A 27,515-nucleotide genomic window follows, 5' to 3' on the forward strand; every position below is an offset into this window, starting at 1 on the left:
TAGTAATGGTTTGACGAGGCGTGTGTTTAACGTGGTTACGTTTTGTGGCAATATCGGCATTTATTTCGCTATAGTCTGTACCATTACCTTTGAATGATCTCTTCTGATCCACCTATTAACATAATTCATTCAGCTCGACGTGACTATGTGCTAGAGCAAGAATACGTCGTCAGATGCGCGCCAATATATCATCGCAATTCGGCTTCAACTCAGACCCATTCATTAATTTTTGCGGGTATTATACATACGTGAGATAGAAACGGAAACAAACAAGGTAATCTCAAAGTGAAGGTAGCCGTTTTCCATCGATCATCATCGACCGGTATATCACATATCGTCTTGTGACTTTAAACCGAAAGTCAAAATGGCAGCTACAACAACTCTAAACCTTCTGAAATGTGGACAACTGAAATTATTCCCTGCTGCTCCGCATATTATAAAACATAGATATAATAATATCACAAGGACTGTCTCAAACTGTAGATCGCTCTATAGTTGTTCCAGGCGGAACTCGTACCCGCTTCCATTGTACCCACCACACGTGAGGTCATTTGCATCTAGTTCCGTACTCTGGCAGGATGCCGCATCATACAGGTCGGAGCTGTCAAAATGCAAGAAGATTGTAATCAAGCTAGGAAGTGCTGTACTTACTCGCGGCGATGAATGTGGTCTTGCTCTTGGAAGATTGGCATCCATCATTGAACAGGTATTATAACTTTTATGGGGGCTAGGACCTAGGGGTCAGGGTGGTGGTTGGATTGGGTAAATAATTCTGCATTTAGCACAAAATAGTATGCACATTTTGTGTACTATATACCCTTTCAAAATTCTAATAATCAGCATCTTCACAGAGTTTGATTAAAAAAAAAATGTATACACTGCTTACATAACGAATTTACTTTGACAAATTATAGCACAGTGCAACAAACAACAGCAACCAACACTGCAGTGATTAAATATATGTTAATTGATTGTTTGGTTAAATCATGGAGCTAATCTTTTTTTAGCTCCATGGTTAAATCATGGTTAAATGGTCTTTACTGAGAACAACAAAACAACCCAGCCAACATTTTAACTATAAATATAGCTATTTTTCACGAAGTTGTAATGCAATACTGCAGGTTGGGTGGCATTTTCGTTCACCCAACTGCTCCATATAATGAATACTAGTAATCCTCTTCTTAGGAGGGATTGCTTAGTTTCTTTCGTGATTTCTCCAGTTCTTGTTATTTATGGGAACTGGAGCACTGTGAACTATACATAGTCACACAGTCCCTCACTGATAGAGGGACTGTGATAGTCATAAACATAAACATACAGGCCATGTAATTATGTTAAAATTGTTTAGTAAAACTGAGTTACTCGTTCAGAAAACTGAAAGAATCTGTTGTAGCACTGGATGGTAACACTTCCAATGAAGATCAACTCTGCTGTCACTCTGGATTATTCTATTTCCAGTCTTCTTACCCAGTACATAATCATTATTTATGCTACCTAAAATACACAATGGTAATAATCCTTGTTTATTTTAGGTTTACAGATGTCCCTCCCCCAACAGCAATGTTAAACAACAGTGGCTTTTTTTGTCTCTAATCAGAATTACAAAAATAATCTTTCCGAAATCATTAATGTATATTTGGGAATTGAAAGCCCTTTACCTGGGATGTTCTTATTATTAAACTACCAGTATAAGTGTTATTGTTATGGACTCCCCAAGCTGTTGCCAATTATTTCTACATGCAAAATAGGTCAATCTCACACGTGAGATCAGTAAAGAGACTCATGTGAGATCACACACACAGGGAATTCAACATGCAAATGAGGCGACTCTCACGTGAGGTAAATACAAGGAGGTTAGGGAGGTTCTTACATGTGATGTCACGTGCATAATTAGGGGCCCAAGCCCAAAGGGCGAGGCCCCTATTATTATCGTTCAGTTTTTTCTTTCTTTCTTTCTTTCTTTCTTTCTTTCTTCCGTAACTTTTTTCGTCGAGCCGTTTGAGAAAACTGCTGAACCAAATAGTTTGAAAATGCTCTATAATGATAGGCTCTACTATGAACTGGTGCAACATGCTTTCAGAATTTTGATTGGCCAATTAGTTTGGCAGCCATATTGGATTGAAATAAAACCGGAAGTGGCTGTTTGACCACTTTCTGAGGGTCTAGGTGTCTAGATTTTTTTTATGGTATATAGTACAACTCATGTGTAATAAATATCAGCAATAAAAACTTTAGCGGTCATGTGACTTTTCCCGCCATTTTGTTTTTCCTAAAAACGGCAAAAAACACTTAAAAATCTTCTTCTTCAGAACCACCAAGTAGAATGCTCTCATGTGTTGTATTTAGCTTCTATATATGAATCCGATTTAGGTTTGAAAAAATGTTTACGATTGGTCACGTGGTTTGGCCACCATTTTGGATTTCTTCTAAACAGGAAGTAGTTTTTTACTCTGGCAACACTTGAGGGATTATTTTCAATTTTGCTTCATGGCATCTGTATATCAAACTATTTCAGAAACCTAAACAAAATTTCAGATCAGTCACATGGTTTGGCCGCCATTTTGGATTTTAAGCAAAATTGACCAAAAGTTTGGGTAATTGTTTCTCAGAGACGATTCAACCAATCTACTATATGTTTTTATATTTACCATGCCTGGCCTTAGCTGCATACGAGAAAAATAATATTATTTTGATCAGTCACGTGGTTTGGCCGCCATCTTGGATTATGTGAAAATAGAAATTATGCAACTACATGTTTTGTATTAGTCTGATTTCTTTCAAATTTTGTATGTGCATTTGTGTCATCAGATGCATCATTTTGCCCCAATAGCACAATGTTAGGCCACGTGGCTGGGCACCCATGGGGTGGGGGCTTCTAACCTCATTAATATGCATAACTGTTATAACTCAAGCACTGTTGTAGTTAGGATGATGAATCCTGTGTTATTATGACAACCTTGAACAAGAGATTCGATTAAAATAACAAATGACCATATATGGTCATGTGAGCTCATTAATATGCATAACTGTCATATCTCAAACACTGTTGCAGTTAGGAAGTGGAATCCTGTGTTATTATGACAACAGTGAACAAGAGATTTGATTAAAATAACAGATAACCATATATGGTCATGTGAACTCATTAATATGCATAGCAGTCATATCTAAAACACTGTCGCAGTTAGGAAGATGAATCCTGTGTTATTATGACAACAGTGAACAAGAGATTTGATTAAAATAACAGATGACCATATATGGTCATGTGAACTCATTAATATGCATAACCATTATATCTTAAACACTGTTGCAGTTAGGAAGATGAATCCTGTGTTCTTATGACAACAGTGAACAAGAGATTTGATTAAAATAACAGATGACCATATATGGTCATGTGAACTCATTAATATGCATAGCAGTCATATCTGAAACACTGTCGCAGAGTAGGACATGTAACTAGTGTCATTATGAAGACATTGAATGAAAGATGTGTCCTGTGTCATTATGACAACAGTGAACAAGAGATTTGATTAAATAATAGATAACCATATATGGTCATGTGAACTCATTAATATGCATAGCAGTCATATCTAAAACACTGTCGCAGTTAGGAAGATGAATCCTGTGTTATTATGACAACAGTGAACAAGAGATTTGATTAACAGATGACCATATATGGTCATGTGAACTCATTAATATGCATAACCATTATATCTTAAACACTGTTGCAGTTAGGAAGATGAATCCTGTGTTCTTATGACAACAGTGAACAAGAGATTTGATTAAAATAACAGATGACCATATATGGTCATGTGAACTCATTAATATGCATAGCAGTCATATCTGAAACACTGTCGCAGAGCAGGACATGTAACTAGTGTCATTATGAAGACATTGAATGAAAGATGTAACTGACATTAGAAATGGCTATATATGATTATGTAATATATGATTATGTAATCTCATTATTGTGCATAAGAACATGGCTCATTATATATCCTGAAAACCATATTTTGATAACCAAACCAAGTAAATACATGGTACCAACTTCATTTTGACCTCATGTTACTGATAATTCAAGCTACCTGATTGTCTAACATGTGACCACATTAATTACGAAACAGAATCTTGTCAGCTTGGGCCCCGGTGACGCCGCTTGCGGCTTTAATTAGGGGCCCAAGCCCAAAGGGCGAGGCCCCTATTATTATCGTTCAGTTTTTTCTTTCTTTCTTTCTTTCTTTCTTCCGTAACTTTTTTCGTCGAGCCGTTTGAGAAAACTGCTGAACCAAATAGTTTGAAAATGCTCTATAATGATAGGCTCTACTATGAACTGGTGCAACATGCTTTCAGAATTTTGATTGGCCAATTAGTTTGGCAGCCATATTGGATTGAAATAAAACCGGAAGTGGCTGTTTGACCACTTTCTGAGGGTCTAGGTGTCTAGATTTTTTTTATGGTATATAGTACAACTCATGTGTAATAAATATCAGCAATAAAAACTTTAGCGGTCATGTGACTTTTCCCGCCATTTTGTTTTTCCTAAAAACGGCAAAAAACACTTAAAAATCTTCTTCTTCAGAACCACCAAGTAGAATGCTCTCATGTGTTGTATTTAGCTTCTATATATGAATCCGATTTAGGTTTGAAAAAATGTTTACGATTGGTCACGTGGTTTGGCCACCATTTTGGATTTCTTCTAAACAGGAAGTAGTTTTTTACTCTGGCAACACTTGAGGGATTATTTTCAATTTTGCTTCATGGCATCTGTATATCAAACTATTTCAGAAACCTAAACAAAATTTCAGATCAGTCACATGGTTTGGCCGCCATTTTGGATTTTAAGCAAAATTGACCAAAAGTTTGGGTAATTGTTTCTCAGAGACGATTCAACCAATCTACTATATGTTTTTATATTTACCATGCCTGGCCTTAGCTGCATACGAGAAAAATAATATTATTTTGATCAGTCACGTGGTTTGGCCGCCATCTTGGATTATGTGAAAATAGAAATTATGCAACTACATGTTTTGTATTAGTCTGATTTCTTTCAAATTTTGTATGTGCATTTGTGTCATCAGATGCATCATTTTGCCCCAATAGCACAATGTTAGGCCACGTGGCTGGGCACCCATGGGGTGGGGGCTTCTAACCTCATTAATATGCATAACTGTTATAACTCAAGCACTGTTGTAGTTAGGATGATGAATCCTGTGTTATTATGACAACCTTGAACAAGAGATTCGATTAAAATAACAAATGACCATATATGGTCATGTGAGCTCATTAATATGCATAACTGTCATATCTCAAACACTGTTGCAGTTAGGAAGTGGAATCCTGTGTTATTATGACAACAGTGAACAAGAGATTTGATTAAAATAACAGATAACCATATATGGTCATGTGAACTCATTAATATGCATAGCAGTCATATCTAAAACACTGTCGCAGTTAGGAAGATGAATCCTGTGTTATTATGACAACAGTGAACAAGAGATTTGATTAAAATAACAGATGACCATATATGGTCATGTGAACTCATTAATATGCATAACCATTATATCTTAAACACTGTTGCAGTTAGGAAGATGAATCCTGTGTTCTTATGACAACAGTGAACAAGAGATTTGATTAAAATAACAGATGACCATATATGGTCATGTGAACTCATTAATATGCATAGCAGTCATATCTGAAACACTGTCGCAGAGTAGGACATGTAACTAGTGTCATTATGAAGACATTGAATGAAAGATGTGTCCTGTGTCATTATGACAACAGTGAACAAGAGATTTGATTAAATAATAGATAACCATATATGGTCATGTGAACTCATTAATATGCATAGCAGTCATATCTAAAACACTGTCGCAGTTAGGAAGATGAATCCTGTGTTATTATGACAACAGTGAACAAGAGATTTGATTAACAGATGACCATATATGGTCATGTGAACTCATTAATATGCATAACCATTATATCTTAAACACTGTTGCAGTTAGGAAGATGAATCCTGTGTTCTTATGACAACAGTGAACAAGAGATTTGATTAAAATAACAGATGACCATATATGGTCATGTGAACTCATTAATATGCATAGCAGTCATATCTGAAACACTGTCGCAGAGCAGGACATGTAACTAGTGTCATTATGAAGACATTGAATGAAAGATGTAACTGACATTAGAAATGGCTATATATGATTATGTAATATATGATTATGTAATCTCATTATTGTGCATAAGAACATGGCTCATTATATATCCTGAAAACCATATTTTGATAACCAAACCAAGTAAATACATGGTACCAACTTCATTTTGACCTCATGTTACTGATAATTCAAGCTACCTGATTGTCTAACATGTGACCACATTAATTACGAAACAGAATCTTGTCAGCTTGGGCCCCGGTGACGCCGCTTGCGGCTTTAATTCAACATTGAAATCAGTAAAAACCATGTGAAATCAGTTCAGAGAGGTTAGGGAGATATTTACTTGAGATGTGACACAGGCAAAGCCAAATACAAATTTTAATATTATTGATTATTAAAATATTTACAATCAGATAAAAAGCATTAATAAACATGCTTGAACAAATCTGAAATGAAATTAAATATTTGAGGTCTGAGTGATTCAAAACTGAAGCAATTTTTTAGAAATCCATACTCTCTGAGCCAAATTATAATTCAAATGAGTTATAACATAAAATTTTAAGGACAAATTCAAATGAAAAATTGTTAATATAATCGATAACATTCAAATATGTTGAAAATCATTGAATATGGAATATATTCATGGGTGATAATATGGACAAATCTGATTGTCTATGATTAGATACAAGGCAGAAATAAAAATTTTGCAAAGCTACTTACCATAGGTACAATTTTGCATAAGCCCTGATTAGATCAAACTATAGACCTTAGAAAAGACCTTAGAAAAGACCTTTTCTAAGGTCCATGATCAAACTTCATGCCTACTACATTAAGACCAAACATAAACAAATACAAGGTCTAACATCTTGCCCCGCCCAAAAAAAACTGATTTTTGACGTTTTTTCCTATTTCTTCAACATATACAAGCCATATTAGTCTGTATTGTTGCATTTTTAATACTTTATAATAATACCCTAAAATTTGACATACAAGTGGGAGAAAATGTAATTTTTACTGATATGTTGCCTTTATATCGTACAAAGAGAAACTCTTGTCTGATAAACAAAGGACAAAACATGTGGAAACAAACACATCTAAAATACATATAAAAAAACTAAAAATATCATAGTAATGTACTGACAGAATGGTAGAGAAATCCTTGTACTTCATATATTGATTTTGTTGTGTTATTTGTAGGTGAAGTTTTTTTTTTTTTTTTTTTGGAGAAAGACATACCAAAAATGAGTAGCACTACAGCAGAGATCATTGCATTCATATCTTCCTTACAGTTGATACATTTGACCGTTTTGTGTAATAAAACAATTATTTCTGCATGTTATTTTTACTACTGGATTCTCATGAATATATTTCATATTTGATGTACACAATGATGTGTGCATAGGTTGTACACTAAGTAAGTTCAGGGTTTCTTTTCTGGCTTCAAAGCATGGAGGGAACAGAGATAACTAAAAATTACCTACAATATTTACCAGATTTGTCAATATTAGCCAGTATAACAACAAATCCTGTCACAAAGCCATGCAGTAGTGTTAATTATTCAGGATATTTTTGAAACCAGCTGGTGGGATTATAGATGCCCACACCCACCAGTGTCAATAAACAGTCATGTGGGTGCTAATTAACATTCTGTTGTTTTTCTAATTAGGACATATATGTATGGATAAACTTCACTGTCTATGAATAAATGTTTCTGCCGATTGTGAAGATTTGTTTATTTATTAAATAGCCTGGCTATTATCTAAATGTATGGTTTGTAGGGAGTAGGACAAATTATATTATTAAAAAGAAATTCACAAAATGTAAAATATTCTACCCCCTCCTGTACAGGGAACTGTTTTCCATGACAATGACCTTTGCCACCTATTTACAGAATGGAATGTTCTGCTTATCAATGCCCTTGATCAATAATTAGATAGATCACATATTTTTAATTACATTTACTGGGTAAACATCAATATACATTGTCAATGCCCCCCCTCACAGTGGAAATAAGCATACAGGTATTAGCTCTGGGTCAGCATTCTCACAGACCATGGAGCTAAAAAAAGGAGACTGAACTGGTTTTAATCCTACTTGAGTTTTTTGTTTCAAGCTGATTATTCTTTTGTGTTTACGCACCTTTCATATACTCCCTCCCAGCTGAATGGCACACAATTTTTATTTAAAAAATATTTGTTACCGTCATTGCAAGTGAGCAAAATACACATGGTCATTTTCAGCTTCGGAACATTACCAACTATTAGTATTACCAATATCTTTGTGATTAAACATAACAGCAAGAATTTTTGTTCAGGTTATGCGCCAAAATATTGTGAGTAGGTATTTTGTTCCAAAAAATAACTAGTAATAGTAACAATAATAGTAATTTATGTGCTATGCGTATGAAAAATGATAATGGAGAATCAAATGACCAACTTGAGCAGATAGGTATAAAAGTCTCAGCCCAAAAAAACAAACAAAAACGTATGGTTAATAATATATTTAAGTTTGTTGTAATCACTCCCACAACAGCAATAAATAACAGAAAAATTGTTTATTGACATCGACAAATGTGTTGTAAGTTGGACCCAGCTGCCCTTGCCGAACAAATCTCAAACTGGGATCAAAACTCGTCACACACTGAGATTAGCTGCCTGAAGACTCGGCATGAATCATAATCATGCCCACAGTGGTGAACTAAAACAAAACATGACATGGTGATGGAAGGAAGTGCAATTAGTTTCTCAAGAAAGGCATGGTTGGATGGCAAATTAAGAGCACTTATTTAGCAATAGCATACAGGGCGAAGATGCCATTTTGTTTCATGCTCACAGCTCAACAAGGAAGGAAAAACAGGTGTATGAGGATGTAAAGTAATTCCTCTGCAAACATGAGGGATTAAAAATATTCAGGTGCTAAGATCCCATAAATGTAATTATTGATAAAGCAGAACATTCCATTCTGTAAATACAGTGTAGGCTGTGAAGGTCATTGACAAGCACAGCCATTATACAGGAGGGGTATATAAAAAAAAAAAACTATTGAAATTTTGTAAATTTCTTTTTAATAATATAATTGTTCTTACTACCAATATGTTTGTACTTTCAATTCTTGGTATAAGCAAGAAATTACATATTTTGAAAGTCAAATCAATAACCTGTGATAAACTTGTATTTAACATCTTAATTACATCAGGGGCACTGATGGTATTTTAAAACACAGGAAATGTATTTCCTTTGCTGTGGAGAGAGAGGGGGAGGGGGGGGGGTTTGAAAGTCCAAGAGCAAAGCTAAATTGGCTTTGCAATTATTCTTGTCTTGCCTTGTCTGTGTGTTTAATTTTCCTAGTTCCACTCCAAATTTTAGCAATGGCCGATTTTGATGAAACAAGGATGCAGTGACTATATAGTGATGTAGTTGTGCTGCAAATAGCTTGGTTGCTAAGCAACCACTGGTTGTCTTGTAACTTGTCTTGTAGCTAAAATCAGTACTATAGGGGGGTAAGTTGCTTCAGAGGGAGGTAGCTTGATAAGAATTTAAATGAATGATCATTAAACCAGGTGTACTGTAATACAGTTCAATTTCATTTTGCCTACAAGTCTGAGTCTGTCTGAAGCTGGGTTTAATACTCTATTAATTCAACCTTGTGTTTTGAAATTGTAAAATTACATATAAAAAGTAAACTCAATTTTGTTTCTTCACGCATTTTCCTGTTCACAGGTAGCAGAGTTGCAGAATGCGGGCTATGAAATGATGGTCGTAACAAGTGGAGCCGTTGCCTTCGGTAAGCTGCGATTACGACAGGAAGTGTTGTTATCGCAAAGTATGCGAGAAACACTGTCAAACCGAGCAGACAATAAGGTAAATGACCTTAGATATGAACTCCTAATATGGGAATTTCGAGTATTTTTGACATCTTGTAATGTAAAAAAGATTCTAACTAATTTTTGCATGAGGTGAATCAGTAGGGTGCATGTAATGTAATTACTTGACAATCACGGATCAGTGACATTCCTTTTAATAATAGTTCTGTGTATGCGCCGATGCCCCATGTTAACTAAATAAGGCAGCTTGCTTTATATCAAAGCTATTCTACATTTCACTGATGATGTGCGAGTCTTATAGCTATAATTTCTGGGTAAAAGTTGAAACCAATCAAATCCTGGTACCCTTTCATTTATTCTGGTAGTGTAGGTGTATATTTAAATACAATATTTGAGAGAGAGAAAATAATTAATAGAATTGTCTTTCATGATTTGAACTTTGTAGTTAAATACATATCTATGTATTATAATCAATATTTTGTGTTTTTGTGTGAATTGGAGAGCATAGTTACTTTTATTTCGTTCTTAGAGATATATTTAACCTGACCATATGGAGTTTCATAGTTGCCTAGAGCTGATTAGTTATTAAATACGAAAATACCATTAATAATTTTGTAATTTGGTACATACCAGATGTATGGTTAAATAATTCATGATGATACTTGTGTCGCCATGACATTTTCTGAAATAAGTGTGATTTAAAAAATTCCTCCAAAAATTTAAATATGAATATATTATAAATTCAATTAATATTAAGATTAATAGCTGTTTTCAATAAAAATTTTGAACCACTTAATTTGAGGATTTTATCAAAATAAATGTATGTGAAAGGGCAAATTTCAACAAGCAATTGACTGCATTTAATTAATTAATTACCATATTTGTTCTATTAGTAGCACATCTCATTACAGAGGTGTTTATGGTCAAAATAGGTAATATTTTAATTCGGTACAACAAACACAATTTTTATTTTATATGCACCGGGGTATGTCTTTCTATTTGAAATGTGCTTTTAGCAACGCAAATACAGTGATTGTATTTTTAGATTTAAAATTTAGATTCAATTTTTTAATTCCCCAATTTTGATTTATGACTACTCGGTATATCCAAATTTATTACTAGATTTAAAAAAAAAAAATTTTAAAATTTTATGATCAACAAATTAAAAATGTCTGTGAACAACACTTGTTTATGAAATCAGACATTGCCTCGATATTCAGAATCCTTCGCTGAATGCATGATAATAATCGCTTTAGTTAGTTTGAACCGTGACTGATTCTCAACAGAATTGAATTTTAACCGCTGAATTTATCTAGTGTATAAATTGACATTGACAGGGACACTAATTCCATGGATCCACCGGAAATACATTTTTTTTTTTATTCTCCAGTATTCATAGTATGTAAGAGATTAGATTTGTCCTTGTCAATTACAAAGGATGTAGCTTGCCAAGATGTCGTAGCAGTATCCATGATACTTAACAATCAAGATACAGTACTGTAAAATGACTAATTTTCACTGGGTTTAAACTTCACTGATTTACCATTTTTGGCATATTCAGTGGGTTTTAAATTCACGGTTTCGTCATTTAGATAATGTGTTCTATGCTAAATTTTACATATTCACTGTGTTTTAATTTAGCGCATTTTTCCAGTCAGCGAAATAAGCTAAATTAAAACCCAGTGAATAATTACCCCCTTTACAGTATTTGTGAACAAAAAAAATCTTTTTTTCCTAACTTTTTTCTGGTTAATCAATAAGAATTTGTTTGAGGCAACATTACCTTTAAGAATTTTTCAAATATGTACAACAAATTTTGCAAGTTGGAGAAAATCTTAGTTTCTTAACTTTTGAGCGACGAAAATGTTGATTCATGAAATTTTTTCTTCACAAATGCCATAAAATCATCAAATCTTGAATGACTCATTCAATGACTTTAAAGGCCCAGTAGCTGTAATGAAAACGTCTCTAACGGCGTTCTAAATAACTATTTTGGGTTGAAAACTTGTTGCATTTATCTTTGAAATTGCTTATCTCCTGTTATAATAAAATTTACATCGATCTCTGTGCGGATACGAATGCGGAGAAAATGCTCATGATCGAACTCAACGCCATATTTCTAGGTGGCCTGACTGATCACGAGATGAAGAACTCCAACAATCATTGGCGCTGCAGTTCGGCGTCTTCTACACATATCGCGCATATCGCGCTTGGTGTGCCGGGAGTCTGTTCGAAATTTCGAACGTTTCGAAGTCAATTGTCGATTGCCACGTATTTTACGGATATATTAAATTGTTTCAGAGACCTGTTTACTAAATAATGATAAATGAAACTTAGAAAGCTTGTAAGAACAAACTGGGCCCAAATCGCGCAAATTGCAATAAGTTTACGCTGGTTCGGATGGAGTTCTACGCGTGATTTTATTGCGCTCAAGGACGTTCTATTTTCGAACTAGTTGAAACCGGAAATAACGCAACTACTTTCGAACTTCAAACACAAATTTGATTATCTTTTTTATGTGTTAGTTTCTATTGTTTCAAAGATTGAATTATGTATGACAATAATATTTCACTCTATAAACAATATTTCACTAAAATATGTGATTCAAAGGCAACCCAAATTGTAAAAAGCAATTCAAGTTCCGCGTATAAACACTGTTGTAAAGAGGCGGCGGAGCGGAATTTTAGCCAAAATCGGCTAGTAAGGCGTCATATGACACAGGTTTGTGCTGGGACAGCGCTTCCGGTGACGACACAACGGAGCATTTCGGAATTGCGCACGCACAAACAATCAGTAATGACGTATAATGGTTTAACAAACGGAGCTTAGGGTACGTACAATAAACACTTCACGATGTTGATTCAGTGCTTTTAGCGAGCTTATAAAGCATACAGAAGGGCCCGGTACCAAATAATTGAACTAGTTTCAGCTAATAGAACGGAAATAATTGCTATTCATGTAGAACACGTTTGCAATACAAAAAACTAGGTCGTTACAGCTAGTGTATCTTTAAGGTCATTTACTAAAAACTAAAATACCAATCCCAGCCTACCTTCCCAATGATTCTTTTTTACCGTTGTGGAAAACATCAAATTTATATGGTCAATTCTGATTTAATAAAATATATTAATACTAATAATCTATTAATTAACCTCCTATTCTTGAAGATCTAAATTGCATGTCACCTGATCTTGATGCTTATCAATGCACCTTATCCATAATTGCGCCCTCTAGTGGTAAAGTGATCCTGTGACAAAAAAATAAATAATTGTCGAGACCCATTGTTTAAAAAAACAGAATGGTTTCAAAAGCTAAGCTAGTTTTAAACTAGGTTGAAGCCAGTTAAATGTTATGTCCAAACTGTTCTGTACATAGGATTTTTTAAATTTTATTACAGGGGCAGATTATGTTGGAACCGAGGGCGTGTGCTGCAGCCGGTCAGAGTGGTTTGATGGCGCTGTATGAAGCGATGTTTTCACAATATGGTGTAACTACAGCACAGGTATGACACAGTCACAGTTACATGTCATGATGTTTTCATTCAAATTAATGCTACACATGCTTCACATGAGTGCAAAGGTAGATAACATTGTGGGCGTGCAACTTAAGTGACGTAATGAAGATCACATAAAAACCTTGTGATAGGATCCATTTTGAGAATTATACTGGTGATACATGTGACATCACTGAGCCGCAAAAAACATTTGATCTGACAAAGCTATGAGTCGCGCACAAATGCTGTATCTTGTCATTTTGAATATTCAGTGGAAACAAACTGATGATTTAGAGTCTGACTACCAAGGATTCTTAGCTATCAACATAGTCTGAAAACAACGATTTATTACCATATGACTACTGTTGCCATGCTAAACCAAGTGAAAAAAATTGCAATAGCAATATTTGTACTAAATCATGTTCACTACATTTTGTCCTCAAAACTCCCCTATAGAGGGCGCTTTTGCTAAAAGTATGATTTTTGAGTTTCTCTTGTTTTTTTTACTTTCATCATTTTCTTAGGTTTTAGTAACAAAACCTGATTTCTATCATGATTACACCAGAAACAATTTACGAGGAACCATAAATGAGTTGGTACAGATGAATATTATACCGATTATAAATGCCAATGATGTGGTGGCTCCACCACCTGAAAAAGATAAAGACCTTCAAGGGGTAAGTGTAAGTGTATGGAAAGACTAAAGACATTCACACCCACTAACCATTGTCATTGTGTTGTTACCAATAGGGAAGTTTTACTGTATCCAATAAAACCGCATATATCTAGGAATTACATGTATTTTATACTTGATCATTAAAATATGACTTATTTCGTTTTTTTTTTATTGCAATATTAAACAATAGATTTTGTACTTGTCTATCCATTCGTTCGTCTGTCTACTTGGTTTGCTTGTACAAATTTTCTTCATCGTTGCTTTGTACAAACCTTTGAATGCCAAAGTCGACTTTTGTGACCATTTACAAATTTTAAACCCACATAATTTTTCCGTAATTTTCTCAAAAATTGATAAAAAAAAAAAAAAGTGGAAAAGTACTTAAAAACAAACATTATTTTTTGTTAAATATGTTTCTTCTTCATCACCAGGTGATAAGTATTAAGGACAATGACAGCTTGGCTGCCAGGGTGGCTGTTGAGATGGGAGCACATCTACTCATAATGCTGTCTGATGTCAATGGTATCTATACAGGCCCACCAGGTGCTGAAGGATCACTATTATTGCACACATTTTATCCTGGTGATTCCACCAATATTGTGTATGGTGCAAAATCCAGAGTTGGTCTGGGAGGCATGGAATCAAAGGTGTGTTATTTTTAGTCAGTCTGTTTTCATACTTTTTCATTGTGACTAGAGATAGAAAAAATAATGTTTTAGAGTTAAAAACAGTTTTGGTCTACATTTTCAGATGCAACAAGTACCATGTGTGTGAATTATCTTGCACATAGAAGGAACAGTAATGAACATGTTTGTATAAAATGAATAATGTTAACACCCCATTTGAATGTGACTTTCTGATGCTTGTCTGAAACCCATTCCCAAAACATTTGGAAATTTCTTCAGGATCACTAGTGAGATTCAAAATAGTAAATGATACCATTTATAATAGATGAATTATAGTGCACTGTAAACCTCTTGCGCGTACGTCTTTCTCTCGATATTCTATGGCAATTGGCATTAAAAATTTATTTTTTATTATAAATTAATATTACAGTGCAGTATTTGCTATTATACAGTACATCTGTACTTGCACATTGCCATTTTCAGCTCTCTGGGCATGCAATGTGTAGGTTATAAAGTTTTTGAGAGATCATAAGCAATTTAACAAGTCATGTTGATTACTAGTAATCAGTCATGGGTAGATTCTTTCAAACATCATGAATAAAAATTACTTTAATTTTGTAACTCTGTGCTAAATATTATAACACATCTCTGATAAATCATTAGTTGCATCTTAAGGTAGCGATGCAGTTTACCTGATTGGTATTTTAATTAGTTAATTAGGAAACCAAGATGACCTCCCTTGTCCACAAAACTATATATTTTCGGAAAGCTTATTGTATGAATTTTAAAGTTTTGTTAGTATTTTATTTTTATGAACACTGTAGTTTGAAATATGCACAAAAATGTGCTTTTTTGGTCAAAAGTGATTTCAAAAAAATTAGCTTCTAAACCATGCTTCTGTTTCCTGTCAAAATTGGTTTATGGGTACATCTGTTTACTATGAAAAAAACGCCGTCTTGAAAACTGTCTACCAGTTGTCATTTTTGTAGGGCAGCAGCTCAAATTTCACTACTTCAAGTTTATGCATAATTTAACACCCAGGCAAGTTGTCTGTACGATTGCTGTAACACTATTCAACTAAAAACAATGCCCCAACGGCGTTTTGAAGATAAACACATTGTCAATCATTTGTGAAAATTTCAAAACAAAAGGTCAAAGCGTCTAGGAGCTATTTTTTTTTAAAGTTCTGGAATGTGCACTAAAAAGAAGCTGAGATAATTGCTAATTTTCATAACAATTCATTCAGTAAGAAGTTTGCTAATGCTCATAATTAAAATGGCTGTTACAGTTTCAAATTTAAATGTACAGTCAAACCTGTCTATAAAGGACAGTCAGTGGATTGAGCCAAACTGTCCTTTATAGACAGGTGGTCTTTATATGGAGGTGGCCTAATTTATTCATTTAATCATGAATATTAATTAGGGTGGGAATTTTAAGGGAGATCATCAGCAAAACAAATCTACAATGAATTGGTCTTTTTAATAAGTCACTCATTTTCATCTGGATAATTACACAGCTTTACTTTTTTACTACAAATTATATCATGTAAATTCACTGAAACCAAGTGATTCTGCCCATGGATTCATTGGTGTATTTAATGCATAAGAACGATTGTCAACGATCGGCCGCATTGGTGTTTCAGCTCGGACTTTCACACTCTCGCCATGCAGTCTTATTCCCCAGTCCATCACAGGCGGTAATCGGTCCCATCGTTAGTATTGTCGATTGTACACTGTGACAAAATGCACAGGCAAAATTGCCGTGTTTGAAAAAACAAACAAACAAGCATTAAAAATGAAGAAGCATTGGTAATAAACAAAATTTACCAAACTCGTAATGATTGCTCCAACTCTCGGCGTTGATTCAGAAAGTCAAACGAACCGGAAATGAAACACGATGATCGTACACGCAATTTTACAGTTATTTGTTGCAAGCATCGACGCATCAAAACTGCCCAAACGAAATGAATTTTTCTCGAATTATTGATATTACCGTTTATAAAAAAAGAGGATCAAAATAGAAATCATTTTTCGTTGAGAATAACCCCGAGATGACCCCTCAGTTTTGCCCATGCGCTAGCTTCATTAGCATAATTTATAACGATCAACAACAAACAACATGGCGGCCAAAATAGGTCGGATTTTGCAATCCCGCGATGAGAACGAAATAAACGAATGTTTTATTATTTTGTTCGGGTATTTCATGTCGTCAGGGTAAATAAAACATCTCTCATTTAATTAAACTGGTTCATTTTTCTTGTTTTCGGGACGGGAGGAATGTGCTCTTCATGTGCGAGATAGTCCACAGAAGTGCCGCTGGCCGGCTGGGGATCGATAGTATACCGGGGTAGTACCGATCGGAAACAAGCTAGTTTTTCATTTCCAACTTTGAATGAAACTGTTTTAATTTGTTGTTAAAATCCTTCCAGTCTCCAGACGTTACATTCAGATGATATTCAACTGTTTTTTTTTTTTTTACTTTTTCGCAACTTCACAATCCAAATTGCGATTGTCACCCCTGTCTACAGATTGCGTACTCGGTAATCTGAACGTAACATATGGCCACTTTCCTGTTAGCGATTCGCAAGTAGCTATTGTCTTTTTGCTGAGACCGTCTGATGGACATGTTGGTGGTCGTTATACAAAGGTTAAAGTGTGAATAGGTCTACAATAGGGTGGTCGCTGGTCGCGTTGGACAGGTGGTCGCTATATCCAGTGTCTTTAACGTGTAAATTGCGAAGGGACCGTACTGAGGTGGTCGCTATGAGCAGGTGGCCGCTCTGCACAGGTGGTCGTTAACACAGGTTTGACTGTATTATCGTTTTGTAAAAAGTTAAATACAGTGCATAATATGGAGATCCCGTCATTTCTTTTTTTCACCATGTTTTTTTTTTATTATTTATGTACAGCCTTGCTAAATCTTGCTAAGCATTCAAAAGAGATAATTTTGTACCTGTTATCTATATTTTAAAATCGTTTTTTGAGTATGTTTCACTATTCACAATTCTACAAAATTTCAACAGTCTATAGCCAAGACCTTTTGGATAATAAAAAGCAAAAAAAAAAAATGTCACTCCAAAGTGCCCACGAACCTGCATCTCTACCTTAATGTCAAAGTTACCCTAAGCCCGATGACGATACCATCATATGCTTTGTTTTGCATTCCAGGTGAAGGCAGCTCAGTGGGCTTTGGATAGAGGGACGTCCGTTGTCATAGCCAATGGTATGACATTGGATAGTACTATATTGAAAACAGTGCAGGGTAGAAAGATTGGCACATTCTTCACTGGCGCCAAACCGACTGGTATTCCCATTGAAGTGCAAGCTATGAATGCGCGAGATGGCGGCAGAGATTTACTGGCTTTAACGGCAGACCAGGTACGGAAACTTTACAAAAAAACATGACAATGATTCTGATCCTGTCCTGCATACATAGATGATAGATAGTTATAGTTATTTAATGTTTGATTGAGACTTCCTCTGATATTGTAATAAATATTAAGCATGGACTATTTGATTGCAGAATTGTTTTGATGTTGAGCGCAGAAGTCAACTGCAGGCACCATTCTCAGAATAGTTTCTCTTTTATTCTGCTCTTTTCACATAAAATGTTGTGAAAAATTTAAAATCTTTTGATCAAAAGCTAAAAGTTATGCCACACAAGTACTGTGTGTGTAAATTATATCTTGCACATAGGAGGAATGGTCATGCTCATCAGCATCAAATTGATATGTCAGATCACAAGATTTCGGACAGGGACTGTGTCATTAACAATGACTTGTATGAATTTTATATTGAAAAAAGCAGACTATAAATGAATCTAGTTTGTGGATAGTTACTTACGTACGTTGACTTTAACATTTTGGTGTTTGTCAATTATTTTGTATAATTTCGTAGTTAATATTTGTACTAAATTAAAAAAAAGTTGCATATTGCCCATGTTTAGGATCCAGCTGGTTTTACAGTAACTGCTATGTTTATACTTTTTTATCACAGAGAGCTGACATTATTAATAGACTGGCTGAATTGTTGATTGAAAGACAAGACAAAATTTTATCTGAAAATAAAAAGGACTTGGAACTATCTAGAAGACAAGGTTAGTATTGTTGCTCCCTATTGTCAAAATGATTCATATTTTGGTGATATTTTCGAACTTGGTCACTGGTATTTTACAATTCCAAAATGTTTAAAGTTTGTAAATCAAATTTAGAATTTTTTTTTAAAAAGTGTTTTTAACCTCTTTTGTTGTAGGAGACTTAACACCTCCCATGCTTGCCCGACTTTCTCTGAGTCCAACAAAACTACGAAGTCTATCTGACGGTCTACGACAGATTGCGGCCAGCTCTCACAACAATGTGGGTAGAATTGTAAAAAAAACGAAAATAGCAGATGGAATGGAACTAACCCAAGAAACTGTACCTATCGGTGTTCTACTGGTTATCTTTGAATCTCGCCCAGATGCTCTTCCCCAGGTACGTACATTTAGTTTACATTGAAGAGTATTTTGTCAAGATAATCGCACATATTACAATATGATTTAATTTGCACTGTTCTTGGTTGAAGATGATCTATCATGTGGATAAGATATCAGCATGGATTAGTTGTTATCTATTTACAGAACTATGAAATATAGAAGGTCAAACAATTTCAAGGTTAAATCTGAATAAAGAGAATATTAGTTTTAACCTTTTCACCACCAGACTTTCTTGCCCAAATTTTTCTGTACTTTTTTCATATATTCTTTACTATTTCTGGAAGTGAACCCTAATTTTTTAGCCAACAGACGAAATTTGAGTCAATTTTCAGTTTTTATTCTCAAATTTGGCTATTTTTGTCCCAATATTCTGACAGAAAGTGCAGACTATATACAGGACTATTTGGTCAATTTGTGATGAAAAGAGGGAACTGGTGGTGAAATTGTTAAGGACACTGCGTCATATTTGTAGAGTTTCCAGGAATTAACTCTGATATTACACTATAAATTTTCAAGCTCTACTTGTATATATGTGTATTAATAAGGATCCATAAGACGAGGCTAGGCAATTAGTGTGATATGCGATTAAGATCTTGTATAAATATTATACTATATTATATGTATTGTGTTCGTCTCTGTAGGTTGCTGCCCTAGCTATAAGCAGTGCTAATGGTTTACTCTTGAAAGGTGGTAAAGAAGCAGCCAATAGTAATGCATATCTGCATAGTCTAGTGCAAGAAGCTCTGTCGATACATGCACCTAAAGATGCTGTGCAATTGGTAAGAACAAGTTACAAAATCTTACAGTTGTTACCAAGTTGGGTTTAATGATTTGGGATAAACCATGGTATGGCTGTAGACATGTGGCCATGGGGATGTGATGATGGGGACAAATGCCATAGTCATGTTGGCATTGTGACGGTGTTATGGGCATGTTGCCATAGGGACACTGCCATGAGCATGTTGCCATAGAGACACTGCTGTGAGCATGTTGCCATAGGGACACTGTTGTGAGAATGTTGCCATAGGGACACTGCCATGAGCATGTTGGCATAGAAATACTGCCATGAGCATGTTGCCATAGAAACACTGCCATGAGCATGTTGCCATAGAAACACTGCCATGAGCATGTTGCCATAAGAACAATGCCATGAGCATGTTGACATAGGGAGATTGCCATGGTTATGTTGCCGTAGAGATACTGCCATGGTTGTTATCATAGGAACACTGCCACAGTCATGTTGCCGTAGAGTCACTGCCATGGTCATGTTGCCATAGGGACTCTAACATGGTCAAGTTGCCATAGGGACTCTACCATGGGGGTTGTTATGCGGGGGATATACACTTCTATTGTGTATAGGGTTACAACTATCATGTTAAGTTTGGTGGATTTATTAATATTTTTGCTTTAATTCTTACCGACTCTTTACAACAGTCAATATTATTGAGTAAACATTATTACATTTGTATTAATGTTTATCTTGTTTGAATTTTGGTTAATCAATATTGGGAGCTGTTTCATAATTTGCATCCTATGTTTTTTCTCGCATACACTATAGGTTGAAACACGAGAAGAAGTTAACGATCTACTGGAATTGGATGATTTAATTGATTTAGTTATCCCACGAGGTTCTAACGAGTTGGTACGCAAGATACAGAACGAGAGCAAAGGTATCCCTGTCCTTGGACACAGTGAAGGTATATGCCATGTCTTCATAGATAAAGCCGCTGACCCTCAAATGGCAATCAAGTTAGGTAAGGGGGATATCAATGTCATCATGTTTTTCCCCACCAAATTTTGAATATTTTTATGGATTTTTGTACAATTTTTTTTGTATTAATTTTATACAAAATTGACTCAAAATTTCAATTAAGCAGAAACTGATTCTGGCGTTTATTGGGTTTTGATGACTGTGATTTTTAGCAGTCATTTTAAAGACGTTATTTGCATCTCCTCGCCAAAGTTGACTTTTTTCACAAAATTAACTTTTATATATTTCATAATAATTTTTATCATTTTAATACACCTGATAGAGTATGTCCATTTGATTTATAGATTCACAAAAAAGCTGTGCCTAATACTGTGTAAAATATTATTCCATAATTTTTGCTGGGATAAATAAAAGCCTAACAGTAAAAATCACAAAGTTTTTGCATCAGTGGAATTACAGACATTTTGTTCTTTTCATAAATCATTAAAATTATTTTCTCACAGTCAACGACTCTGCGGGAAAAAGGCGTGTTATCAAGGATATTGAATTAAAATAATTCTTTACTTTATCTGTTGCCATAGTGAGAGATTCCAAGTGTGACTACCCAGCAGCTTGTAACGCCATGGAAACCCTTCTAATTCACCAAGATCATAGGCACACAAAATTATTTGAAGATATCCTAGACATGCTGAAGGCGGAACATGTAAGTTGTATATACATCTATCCTTCCCCAGGCAAATACGCAAGAACTTTTTAGCGTAGTTTAAATTTTGTTAGCTTCAAAAAAACAACCGTCCATAATGTCTCTACTCAATGTACAGGCAACATCTCTGATGAAAGATCCAGTAAACATACATATTTCAATGTAACAAAATCAAAAACCTGTCAATTTTTCGTCAATTTATAACTATGAATTTATAATGAATACTTTGGTATAGCATTAGTGTACTGGTCAAGATGTCCTTGAAATTCTAGTTAGATATGAGACAAAGAACAAAAAGTAAAAGTCCCCTGTGATTAAACTTTTGTCAGTCACTGTTATGTGATACTTTGGTAAATATACTACCCTTTGTTATCTGAATATATGCAGGCACTCTGTATTTCCTACTTCACTGTCTTAGAACTTTAACAGACAGTCAGCTATCACCCTGAAATTGAGTAGTCATACCTTCATAGTTCTGCCCATGTTTCACGAAGGGCTTTAATAACTATATATTAAACAACCTGTTAAAATTGTTTTGATTTGTATAATGTAGTATTCATGTATTATAAATATTTTGTTTTAAGGTGAAATTTCATCCTGGTCCTCGACTAGCCAAATCATTGAAGTTTGGACCATCAGAAGCGCAGTCCATGCATGTGGAGTACAGTGGCTTGGAATGTGCAGTAGAAGTTGTAGATGACGTTGACGAGGCTATTCATCATATCAATAAACATGGCAGCTCACATACTGACAGTATAGTCACAGAAGACAGTGAGTTTCTTTCAGTTTATATTGAACTCATTGTTATATTGGAATCATTTTGTCTCTGTATAGACATTAATTTTATACAATCTTGCTTTGCTGCCTTGGCGTTTACGCAATTATTCAGAATGCAAACTTGGAAGTTTTTAATTCTACCAATTTCATTCGTAAAGGCTGGTTGTACAGCATGGAATGAATCTTGTGTAAAAAAATAGTATTTTACTATTGTTGTATACACCAATATGGAACACCCATTAACACCCTCAGAACATCTCAGAATGGAATATCCCAAAAGACATTAGGTGCCCTTAGAGCAATCATCTTGGATTTGTGTTAAAATTATGCTTACAATGTAGTTGCTATTTTGCATAGTAACTTGCTTGTCAGTTTCTTCACTTTGTCCAGACATGGTGTATTGGTTCATTCTGTGTACTCCCCAGGATACAAACATTTTAGCGGTGCCGCCATGCTGCTCTACCATTGTCCATGATTTCCCCAGCTATTGTTCTATGAGACTTGCTCTCACTGTTTTTGGCCATAAACAATGACAACGTCAATTAGAAAGCAATTAAGTTTATTTGGGTTGGCATGTACTAGTTGTAGTCTATTTACGTAAATCACTGAAAATATCACAAAAAAATATGTTTGAAAAAAAGATTATCCAATGTCAAAAATAAATATTAAATGAAAATAGAAAAAAATGTTCAGCATGCTTTCCATTGTAACTGGTTTATTGTGATCGCTAAAACATCACAAATATACTCGTATAAAGCAGTCTGTTGTGTATGGTACCTTACTATCCACACCATGACAAAAATCATACGAAAAAATGCTGAAGAAAGTCCTGCTGATTGAAACATCAATAAAAATTGTTGCTGGCTCTACGTGAGACCAAGAAAACTTGATGCCAAAAAGTTCAACATGCTTGGTCAAAATATTCCACTACAGCCAGGGATATTTTATACAGTATAACCGTTATTGTTTTTAATTAACCGAGAATCCTCAATTATATATTTTGCCACAATTTTTGCACAACAAATGGCTGACATTTGGTAGTTGTGCTCTCAAAATCACAGTACAAAAATAGCATACTGGTAGATACCCTGGTGATTTCTTTATAATAATAATAATAATAATAATAATACATGCCCCAATATTTACAACAATTGTAGTTTAATTATACTGATGTCAAAAAATAATGATTAGTAATAAATAGTTTACTGATTCAAGCCATATACATTATATTTGCATACTAAATTGTAATTGTCCATTGCAATAATAAAACTGAGAGTCATACAGTTTATAAGCAGTTTGTTAAAAGTAGAAAAAAATACACAAACCCTATGAATAAAATATACAGAATATTATGCAAATTAGCTGCCACCCTTGACTGGAATCCCTGGGAGAACACTGTCATTGTATGTATATACATTGTCATGGCAAGGTTTTACTAATTTTGCTATGTTAAGGTATCTGAAACTCACCACATCACTTGTCTTATACAGAGGAAACTGCAGAGCGGTTCTTGCATGGGGTTGACAGCGCATGTGTGTTCCATAATTCCAGCACCAGATTTGCAGATGGATATAGATTTGGCTTAGGTAAGATAATCCAACTTAATCTGATACTATTTTTTTTAGCATATAAACGTGACTACAGTGTTTTTTATGTGTCTGTGTTTTAATTGGTATGTTATTTTCAGTACATACATGGCATTTAGCCTGCAGCCAAAAAGCAGAGATGAATCCACCATGTATTCCCAGAGGGTCATGCATTTGACAGGGACTTGGCAGATGCAGGGATAGTGGATTGATACGATTTAACTGTATTAACCCTTTCACAACCACTATTGTTTTAATTTGTATCCTTCCGTAATGTAGTCCAGAACTACTACCTGAACTGCCTTGTGTGGCTGACTACTAATACAAATCAAGCAATTATTTAAACAACCTGAAAACCACTATACTCCTTAGTTTGTTAAGTGAAAAGGTCTATCAAATAAATGAGTAGCGGTGTTGCTCAAACTTAAGAACCCCAATTTTGTTGATTTACTTTTACTTCGTCCATCAAAATATTTTTTTTTTCTCCCAGGCAACAGTTTCAAACATAGTCTCTTCTGATTTAGTTCCATTACAAACTATTTTACACAAAATTGTTAGTTCAATATACAGTAATTATTGAATTTTCAAATATTGTAAAAAATGATATTTGCATACAATTCTCGATCCAAATGAAGTGAGATAAATATGACAACCACCAGTCTAATGATGGAGAGCACCCCTAGTGACATTTTAGTGTATTCTTTTGTTTTCTCTACCCCAAAATGAGGCTCATCTGTATGTTTGTTTGCTACTTAGCCTCTCCAATGCTGTGGTTCTGACATTCTGGCCACCTGTGAATTTTCAATTATTTCTGCATGCGTTTGACTTTTTATGATTTTTTTCAGGCGCTGAAGTTGGAATAAGTACATCTCGTATTCATGCACGAGGACCTGTCGGAGTGGAGGGCTTACTAACAACAAAATGGATTTTACGAGGTGCTGGGGATGGAGTGCAGGATTTTGCAGAAGGTGGACTCAAGAAATTTATTCATGAAGAATTATATTAAAAAAGAAATATTTTAAACAAACTAATTACTATATAAAATTAACAAATTAACCACTGCCCAAATTTGTGCATGTATTATCATTTTTTTTTCTCGTATATTTTTGTCCCCAAATTATAAAAATGCTGAATCGTCAATAGCTTCGCATATACGTCATTCATTATTTTATTTTTAACCCATTGTCAATGTTTGGCACCGTGCTACACAAGGATTTTGTATAGTTGTCTTCTTCCCCCATGAAATGTTGATAAAAAAAGCAATATCTGGAACTGTTTGTATCGTCCAACATAATGATGAAATTTAGTGACAGTTTCACAAACTGTTAAAATATTGTCAATGAATTCTGGTGGAAAAATATCAGTCATTCAAAGGGTTGAGTATCGCTAGTCAAATCAATGCTATTATTACCTTAAAACACACCTATTTTTTTTCCTAAGTTGTGCATATATATTTTTATGCATTTCAAATTTTATTATGTCATTTTTTCATAAGAATACTATAAAAGCATTATTTTTGACCAAGATATAATTTTGATATTTTCAGCATATCACAGAGATTTGCCAGTGAAATGACAAGTTCTATTGTAACTCTACAACATTCACACAGATTTAATCAAACTCTTGTGAATAATTAATAGTTTTACTTTATTTATTTGTTAATGTTATATTATCACATTTTTTTTTTATCTTTGTGATGTTGCTATTATTTCTTTTTTTTCAATGTTGAATACAGGTTACTATATAAATATGTATACCATGTAAAATCCCTGTATACTGAATCTGGATTTTTTTTTCATACATGACTTTTGTAATCAGGAAATCTTCAGTTTAGTAGTGGATATAATGTATAATGTCCTGAACACATCTTCTGATGGCCGGTTTCATTTTGACTATCCTAAATCCTTTGAAAAGGTGATGTGGTAACACAAAAGTCAACTTTTGACTACTTGCAAATTTTTTCTTCAATTTTATTCAAAAAAAAAAAAAAAAATATATATATATATATTGGCAGTGGGACATTATTAACATTGAGTTCAAATTTAACAAAGAAATGAAAGAAAAATGCTTACAAATTTTCAAAATATTGCACCGAAGTTTTGTCAAGATAAGTAATGGCATTACTATGGTTATACAAATTGTCTATATATAGGTACATTATTCTCTGTATCAACGATGTGATGTTTTGCTGGAAATAGTTTGAAAAGTTTAGTATATACACTGACAAGATGGTTATTGCCCTGAGGCACTGTTATTCATCCTCATGCTCTCATGAGTTGTATTATACACTCGCTTTTGGTTCACTGCAAATAATACAGATCATGACATCACTCGTTTCAAACAGCTCTACAAACATGTAATATTGGGAAATTAGTTCATATCATCTAATATTTCTCCCATCAGGGAAGCACATAAAAAAACACGTTTTAGATTTTTCAGTCTTGATGACGTATGGATCTCGCATGACCTGTGCACATGGGTGAATGTGCGGCTCCAGGCACAACAATTATTACATTCTTATTGTTCCATTGTGGTCGCAGAAAGTTTGGTGTGGGACCCATGCTACGTATAAAATGTGCGTAAATTTCAGTGTTAATACACTGTCAAAATCATTCCCTCATACTCGGTATTTCAATTTATCTATGACCATGTTAACGCATCTCCATGTGGGGGTGAGTGGAATTAATGTCACCGAGCTATTAATTCTGCATAGCTTTGCTGGATTTTTATGATCAATGGTATATGTATAATCACGCAATTAATTATGCAGAAAAAAAAAAAAGGTACAGGAAGAGCATTTCCATTAACCTGAGTAGCCTTAGATACTGGTTGAGGCGGATGCTATGATGTTTGCTATACAACTGCTGCAGTTACAGTTCATAGCTTGGTGTAGTACGTGTACATTATGTATCTACTGTATGCCCAAAATCAAATCCGAATCCATTTGATCATTATTCTGTCTTTTTCTTAAAATTTTCTTTAAATAAAATATATTTTACTGTAGTGTATAACATTTATCAATAACATATCAAAATGCGTAACTAAAGTTCTAATTTTCAAAAAGCCGTTTTGTAGTTCGTGATCATGTGAGGAAAAGCTTTAATTCAGCTTGCCAGTATCAGTTTTGTTTATAACAATCACATGACTGAGTTCATCCAATCATAGACAAGCATTATCTAACTGATTAATGTTCATTGTCTCAGACTTGATAAACTTATCAAAAACTGAACTTTTCAAAAATTAAGTTTTAATATTATCGTACATTTAATCCTCTAACAATCGTGTCAATTTGAATTGAAAATTTGTTGTGTTGTGTTTATACATTGTATTTGTATATTTCTTTATTCTCAGCATTAATTTTTTTTTGTAATCTTGCTGTCTATATTTTTCGTTTGTCCGAGATCATATCTAAGTGGCATTTTCTGAAAGACTAACGATCAAATGTTCTTTATTAGCTACATGCTAGTCAATAATAACAATAAGTGGTTATATTAA

The 27,515-nt window shown here is 34.3% G+C and overlaps 1 protein-coding gene across 1 annotated transcript; it reads left to right on the forward strand.

Moving 5' to 3' along the window:
* Nucleotides 1-27,515, forward strand: LOC100375273 (delta-1-pyrroline-5-carboxylate synthase). Its single transcript, XM_085504372.1, has 14 exons — nt 1-706; nt 9,872-10,012; nt 13,373-13,477; nt 13,993-14,145; nt 14,576-14,791; nt 17,938-18,147; nt 18,766-18,865; nt 19,021-19,241; nt 19,885-20,022; nt 20,802-20,997; nt 21,536-21,657; nt 22,242-22,428; nt 23,925-24,020; nt 24,866-27,515. The coding sequence occupies exons 1-14, from the start codon at nt 365-367 to the stop codon at nt 25,024-25,026; spliced, it is 2,388 nt and encodes a 795-aa protein (XP_085360498.1). The 5' UTR covers nt 1-364; the 3' UTR covers nt 25,027-27,515.

This window comes from Saccoglossus kowalevskii, chromosome 10, assembly GCF_978046115.1.
Source record: "Saccoglossus kowalevskii chromosome 10, keSacKowa6.1, whole genome shotgun sequence".
In the NCBI taxonomy this organism is placed as follows: Eukaryota; Metazoa; Hemichordata; class Enteropneusta; family Harrimaniidae; genus Saccoglossus; species Saccoglossus kowalevskii.